Source organism: Triticum aestivum, chromosome 3A, assembly GCF_018294505.1.
Source record: "Triticum aestivum cultivar Chinese Spring chromosome 3A, IWGSC CS RefSeq v2.1, whole genome shotgun sequence".
Classification (NCBI taxonomy): domain Eukaryota; kingdom Viridiplantae; phylum Streptophyta; class Magnoliopsida; order Poales; family Poaceae; genus Triticum; species Triticum aestivum.
In genome coordinates this window covers 182,327,499-182,335,125 of record NC_057800.1, presented here as the reverse complement: position 1 = coordinate 182,335,125, position 7,627 = coordinate 182,327,499, and the positions used below count along the sequence as shown (strand labels likewise).

At 55.6% G+C, this 7,627-nt stretch overlaps 1 protein-coding gene across 1 annotated transcript; it reads right to left on the bottom strand.

The window, feature by feature from the left end:
• Window positions 1–1,609: 1,609 nt before the first annotated feature.
• Window positions 1,610–3,201, bottom strand: LOC123058206 (germin-like protein 5-1). Its single transcript, XM_044481006.1, has 2 exons — window positions 2,948–3,201; window positions 1,610–2,382 (listed from the first exon to the last, which is right to left on the bottom strand). Exons 1-2 carry the CDS (start codon window positions 3,069–3,071, stop codon window positions 1,844–1,846), a joined length of 663 nt encoding a protein of 220 aa, XP_044336941.1. The 5' UTR covers window positions 3,072–3,201; the 3' UTR covers window positions 1,610–1,843.
• Between the last annotated feature and the right edge of the window lie 4,426 nt (window positions 3,202–7,627).

The window sequence follows — 7,627 nt, the reverse complement described above, 5'->3', positions numbered from 1 at the left end:
CAAATTCGTTAAAGCCAAGCCTAGATGTCAAACAAATTCTTGCTGTAGGGGGCTGGTACCTATGGTGCATTCGTAGTGAATTCACGCACAATGGATCACCACCGCAGTGGCCCATGGCGGTTCTGGCTATTGCAAACAACTTCCATCAAGCAAATCAAAAGAGTCGAGATGCGCATGAAAAAAGATGGTTGAAACCCAATCCAAGGTTTGTGAAGTTGAATGTGGATCCCTCATTCCATGTAGATGAAGGTGTTGGAGCAACAACAACAGTCGTTCGAGATGAAAAAGGTAACTTCTTAGCAGCCCAATGCAAATACTTAGCACATGTATCAGATGTGGTCACCTCCGAAGCTTTGGCAATGAGAAACGGCCTCGATTTTGCAAACTCTCTTGGTTTTCCTAGAGTAGAAGCAGAATCAGATTCGACAACGGTTATTGAGAACTGTTCAGGCCAAACCAGATGGTGGGATGCTGCCGCTGCCATTTTCGCCGGGTGTGGGGACATTTCATCGCTTATTGCGAAGGTTATTTTTAAGCATTGTATTCGTTTGTCGAACCAAGCAACTCATGTGCTAGCTAGTCATAGTTTATGTAATAAGATTAATAGTAGTTGAATTAACGAGCCTCTGGCTTGTCTTATTCTTAAACTATTGGAGGATGTAATCTCTAGTTAAATTTTTAATAAAGCTAGTTATGATGGCCTTCTCTTTAAAAAACAAGATGGACAAATTATATCCTCCCCTTCAGTACTCCAACAGTCCAACTTAACAGTACAAATTTCTCGTTCTTCAGTCCACTTACATAGATCGCCAGTCAAGTCGCAAAGAATGCACGACACGACTGCATTAGTATGATATGCTTAACGCAGATATTTGAAAACCAACATAGGCCTGATCCTGGATGGACTCCTGGATGGCCTGCTGCTCCGCCATCTCGGTTTGGGCAACGGCGAACTCCGCCTCTGCCTCTGCCATGGTGAACCCCCCCCCTAGGCTACTCCGCCTCCTCCTCCTCCGGATCCGCCACCTCCATCGGCTCCAGCAACGGTCCTCCCTCCCTCTCCTCCTTCGGCTGCTGCTCCTCCTCCTTCAGCTCCGGCGAGTTCAGAGGCAGCCCGACAGCGATGCTGGCAGAGCGCCTTGCCTGGATCTCCTCTAAGATTTGCCTCCGGCGCTCCGGCGTGAGCATAGCATATGTGGTGATTAGCCGCCGAACCATGGCGATGCTAGACAGCTTGGAAGAGCGGGGGAGAGGAGGCGGACATGCTTGGGTGGCGGCGTAGAGAGGGAGGAGGTGGATGGGCTAGGGTTGGGGACATCGGCCGGCTTAAATAGCCGACTTTGGCCTCGTGTGGCGAGCCGGAGCGGCGCCACGCGACGTTCACACCGCGGCGACGGAAGAGGCGTTCATTGGACCGCCGGGTTTCCGGTCATTTTCGCATGGGACCCCATCGTCAGTCCTATGTGGCGGGCACGCCCGGGCGCCCCTATATCCACCTCATATTTGGGCTGGGATATAAAGGGTGCCGGTCAGCCCGGGCGTTTGAGGCCTGTTCGAGGCGTCCGTCTAGATGCTCTAACAAAATGGACAAATTATATTCTCCTTCTACTTTTCCAAAAGTTTTTTTTTTGCGAAACTCCAACAGTCCAACTTAGCAGTACAAATTTCTGGTTCTTGAGGCCACTTACACAGGTAGCCAGTCGGATCGGCAAGAATGCACGAAACGACTGCATTAGTATGACATGCTTAACGCAGTTATTGGAAGACCAACAAATCAATAAATAAACCACCGAGACATGTACGTATTTTACAAAAGTCTGAATCTTATTCGTGCTCCGGCCCTTCACTTCTTCGGGGCAAACTTGGCCTTGATCTTGTCAACCTCCACAGTGTCAATCTGAAATGCCTTGGCGAGCACGTCGTCGGGTACCTCCGGGGAGGCCCCGCAGAGCGTCATGGCGAGGGACTGCGTGCTGGGGAGCTGGCTGTTGAAGGCGGAGATGACGGCGGCGGGCTTGTCACCATTGTTCTTCTGGAAGTGCACGAGGCCGCGCGGGAAGGCGAAGACGTCGCCCTGGGAGATGGTCTTGGCGAAGAGCTTGTTCGCGGTGGTGATGAAGCCGACGTCGAGCTCGCCATAGAGGACGAAGACGACCTCGGTGGCGCGCGGGTGGGTGTGCGGCGGGTTGAGCCCGCCGGGGGCGTAGTCGATGCGCGAGAGTGAGACGCCGAGGGTGTTGAGGCCCGGGACCTTCTCCACGTTGGCGCCGGTGACGACGGAGCCGGCCGTGGTGTTGGTGGCGCCGGGCTTGGCGAGGACCCCGGTGAAGAAGTCGTCCGCCGTCGCGTTCGCCTTGCACGGGAACCCGTTCACCTTGAGGTCTGCGCGTGGGAACGGCTTACACAGTTAAATAAGGCTCGTACATTTGCCGTTGGAAACGCATGGACGGCCATTGGTCACGAACTTTTGCGTTGTCCCTACTATCTGGTTGTTCGGAATGATGGTTTTGTAAAGAAAAAAATTGCTCCGATTCTATATTATGGAACCTGAAGTTTAGATGAAATTGAAGCATGATAGTAGTTGGTTCAGTATTCGTACAAAATCAGGAGGACCGATTTCATACTGAATCACCATTTGAATGAAACTAGAAACGAGCAAACTATTGAATTGTTGGGAAGGAAGACTATGATCATACATTTTGAATGCTAAACTTGTTTACTTCCAATCATCACATCGGTAATATCGATTGCACTGTCTCCAACCATCAACTGGCACTGGATTTAGCATTTATAAGTACCTAACGTGAATTCTGTCCTACGGTACGTTGTACTACGTCAGGGTGTCAGACGGTACAAAACTGTATAGCCGTACGTCTTCAATGCAGAGCAGAAGCACAGCACCGATCCAATTTGAATAGGAATTCAGGAGATCTTGAGCTACACTTACCTGATTTGAGGTCGGCGACGCAGATGTCCTGGAGGTAGTCCGGGTCGCCGGCGAGCGCCGGCACCGCGAGGACAAGCGCCACCATCGCAAGAAACAGGGCGGAGGAAACCCGGGCCATCATCATGGTGCCCGCCCTACTCCACTGCTGCGATTGTCTGCTTTGCTCTGATGGCTCCCGCCGCTGCTGGTCTGGTTTGGCCGGAGATGCCGAGCAGGCCCGGTGCTTATATAGCGGGGAAGGAGTGAGACGAGGCGAAAAGATTGGGCTCTCTTACTCAACGTGATTGTATTAGGAAACATAGGTTAGACTAGAAAATATTCCGGCTTGCCTTGTACTCCAAGTAGATCATGTACTCCTATATATATGCCCACGAGGCTCAAGCAATACAAAAAACTATTCCACCAATCCTCCTCTCTTCCTTCCAACATGGTATCTATCGCAAGTCGATCATAAACCCTAGCCGCCGCCGCTTCCGCACCTGCGCGCCGCCCCCGGGGCGGTCGGCCTCCATGACCGCCGCCGGGGGCCGCGCCGCCCGTACCTAGGGTTCGTCCGCCGGCCGTGTTGGCCGGCTGCCCTAGAGAGTCTTTTTTTCCCGATCCTTTGATCTGGGTTTTCTCTCTCTCGCCGGTCGCTTTGATCGGCGTCTACTTTTTGGTTTTCCGGTCTTTATGATCCGGTTTACGTCACCCACCGCCGCCGTCGACCCCGTGCGCCTCTACTCCGACTTCGGCGTCGACTACACCGGCGTCTTCACTGACCCGGCGGCCTCGCGCGTCGTCCGCGCGTCTACCCGCCGGTCGCCCGACCCGGCGGCCTCGCGTCATGCGGCGGCCCTTCACCGCCGCCGTTCGCGTGCCGGCCCGCTCGTCGATCTACGCCGGCCGTCACCGCCCTGCTCCGACCGGGACTCCTGCATCACCCCGACCCGGCGGCCTCGCGTCATGCGGCGGCCAATCATAGCCGCTCTGCCGCCCGCCGCCGCCGGCTTCATCTCGGACTCCGCCGCCACCACGCCTTCACCGAGCGGCGTCCCCGACCTCGCGCGCGATCGGCTTGATCACCCGCTCGCCGCCGCGATCCGCCTCATCTACGCCGCGCGACTGACCTGGCCCGTCGGTTACGCGCGCCTCTGCAGGTCCCGTGAAGATCATCCCCGAGTTCAGCGCGCCTCTCCACCGATCGAGCATCGGGCTGCCGTTGCGTCGCCCCGTCGGGCCGCAGCGCCGCCGCCCCGTGGTTCTTATCCCGGCTGCACCGCCCCGCGTCACCGCTGCGTCGCCTCTTCGGGCCGTAGTGCCGCGGCCCGCGGTCCCCCGCCGCCCCGAGGGCGTCCGCTCTAGGCCGTCCCATGGCTGCATCGACCCTCGCGCCGCCGCTGCGTCGCCCCGTCGGGCCGTAGCGAGCGTGGCATGCGGTCCACGCCGCCATCCCGAGGCCGTCCCTGCGGTTGCACCGACTCGCGAACCACCGTTGCATCGCCCCTTCGGGCCGCAGCGTCGCGGCCCGCGATCCCCGCTGCCGCCCTGAGGTCTTCCCGCCGTCGCCCCGATCCGCCTGCCGCCGCTGCGTCGCCCCTTTGGGTCGTAGCGCCGCGGCCCGCGGTCCACTCCGCCGTCACCGCGCGTCGATCTCCCGTGGTATGCGCCGCGCCGTCTCCCTTGGCGCGGGAACACCACCGTCCGCGCCGGTCTTCGTCACGCTGTCAGGGTTCTGCGCCTACTTCGAGCATCGCCGCCGCGCTCATAACCTAGCCGCCGTTGCCGCCGTTAGGCCATCGCCGCCGCTCTTCTTCGGCCGCCGCCGCCGCTACCCCTGTAGCCGCCGCCGCCGCCCGTCCACCCCGTTCGTCTTCATCCAGCACCAGCCCGTCGCCAGCGTCGCCGTCATCTACCCCGACCACTTCATCTCCTCCGACAACCGCGGGCGACATCGGCCCCACGCTGATTGGCGCCGCAACCGTCGTCGAGTCCTTCTCTGCTGGCCTCTATGACTTCTTCGACATGGCGTACAGCTTGTGCAGGTCCCAGTCTATGCATGCCCAGTGCTGGCAACACCGCCGCGTGCCTTCGTCCACGACGTGTCCCCGGGCCTGGCAAGCCTGGCGCGACGCTTCGTCAACTTCGTCTTCGTCCGTCTACGCATGCCCGGTGCTGGCAACACTGGTGCGTGCCTTCATCCTCGATGTGTCCCCGGGCTTGGCAAACCCGCCGCGACGCGTCGTTAACAACATCATCTTCCTGGCGCACCCCTACTTCGACACCACTGCGCCCATGCTAACTCGGCGCCCACTTGCGCCCGCGGCTCCACGGCGACTTCCTCGACACCGGCCACCCTGACTCGACATCGACCACGGCATTCTACGCACGGCTACCTCGACCACGGCTCCACCACCCACGCTCTCGGCTACCTCGACAAACGGCACAAAGGGCTATCGCCTTGCTTGAGCAACCTCGTCGGTTGCCACTCCAGCCACGACTCCGCGATGCGTCGACTGTTACGACTGTGAGGGGGTGTCCGTCGGCTTGCCTTCGGATTCTTCTCCAGTCTTACCGTCTGCGTCGCTACCGTTGTGACTGCGGGGGGGTGTTGAGTAACGTGATTGTATTAGGAAACATAGGTTAGACTAGGAAATATTCCGGCTTGCCTTGTACTCCAAGTAAATCATGTACTCCTATATATATGCCCACGAGGCTCAAGCAATACAAAAAACTATTCCACCAATCCTCCTCTCTCCCTTCCAACAGGCTCAAAGCAGAGTTGGTGTGGCCGTGCGGGTTAAGGAGGCGGGTGACCTGTGCGCCGCTGCAACTAGCAACTAGGAGTATTCCTACTTGAAGCTCAAGCAAAGGGACGAGGTGATGTGTGCAGATTTTGGGTTGGTGATTGGTCACTGCGGATGCGATGCAGATCGTTGCGATTCGAGATTTAAGTAGCATTTCTCGATGCATAAAGCTTTGTTCGCTCGTGTGCCCCTTACGTCGTCTCTGTGCGTACGCCGCGACGATACTATAACGGGAAGTCTCTCTCACAAGGGCTAGTTTGGTGACGGAACCTGAAGTGAGCTGCGAGTACTCTGACCTCCGGAGTTTCGGCTCACGGCAAGCATGTCAAGTCAGGCAGTAGGTAAGCCACGGGAAAGGAAAAAAGATGCATGTTATGAGGACATAATCATGTGTTTTACTTTAGTTAAAGATGAGGAGAGATGGCGATCGCGCGCTTACCGTGGAGTAGCATGCTGAGTAGGAGTATGACGCTGCATGGCTCGCATCGGAAGGTCCCGTTACGCCGCTGGTGACTAGAATTAACAAGCCTTGTCTGGGTGGCAGCGGTCGTGGGACGAAATCGTCTTGTGTTTCAACGAGGATGTGAACCAATTAACAAAAAAAAAAATCTTGTTTTATTGATTTGAACCGGCGTGCAAGCACAAATGCATGCTGTAGAAAAGTGTGAATTTCGACCTTTGTTAGTCTGAACTTCACTTGGGTGCATGGTTGGACGCATCGTGAGCACAGTTAGCTGAATGGTCACTTATCTGACTTTTCTGCTCTGTCCAGCTAGGTTTCCGCTCCTACTAGAAAATGCTCACGCTTTTCTGTGGAAATAGTTCACAAGCAAGATAAGGATTCCCCAGCTAACCAAAGTGTCATTTGCATGGAGGGAGACTCTTCGGATCTAACACAATGCAGCATTGCTTGCTTGATCAGTATGTTAAAGCGAATCAACACATTTTGTCAGAGTATGTTAAAGTGAGAAGCCAGGGCCCTCGGTTTGTGGCTGTCTGACTTTTTTGGTGTTCGAAAGGAATGTCCTGGCGTCAAAATGAATTTCAATATCTGATCACCAAGATATGGGACCTTTCTTTGTGAAAATAGGATCCTGGACCTAACAAGAAATGGAATGGCAAGCAAAGGCAAAGCATTATGATAAAGCACAACGGGACTAGACTAGAGACAGCGAGATAACCTCCTCCTACCTACCTACTTCACCGGAAACTCCCTTTCCAAACCTGCCTTTGATAGACTCATGTTTCCCTGATAAAACACAATAGGACAGTGCATCCACACGCTATTGAATTCATGCTCCAGCTGTCGGGAAAACGACACCTATGGGATCACGTGGATCCCTTCTACGGTTTGGCAGGGGAAGAAGGATGCACAAAGAGCAGATCTAACGATTAACACGAGGGATTTTTACCTAGGTTCGAACGGCTGAGAAGCGTAAAACTCTAGTCATGCTTTTAATGTATTTGAGTGTTCTTGAGCTTCAGCTAGCTGCTTCGCATGCAAACTGGGCCGGAAAGTCCCAAAAAGTCCCTTCCTGCATCGCCTTGGGCCTCCTTTTATACCAAAGGGCTACCACAGTGGCGTACAGAGGAGGTGTAAAGTAGCTACAGTGTACATGCTCACTGACGTCTTAGGACAAACACATTAAATGCGCTAGTTACGTGCCACTAACTTTATCGGGGACGGAAATAGAGCCCGTCCCATCCGTTGCCGCCTCACCCCGTCTTGACACGCACCTAGGATGACGAGGCATGCAATGCCAAGCTGACTGGCTAGCCGTTGCGTTGGAGCGGTGGCAGGATCTTCACGAAGATCTGCATGCCATCACGCAGATGCTTGCTTGGCTGGCAGGCTGGTTGTTGTGCTGGAGCGGTGACAGGGTGGCGGAACCTT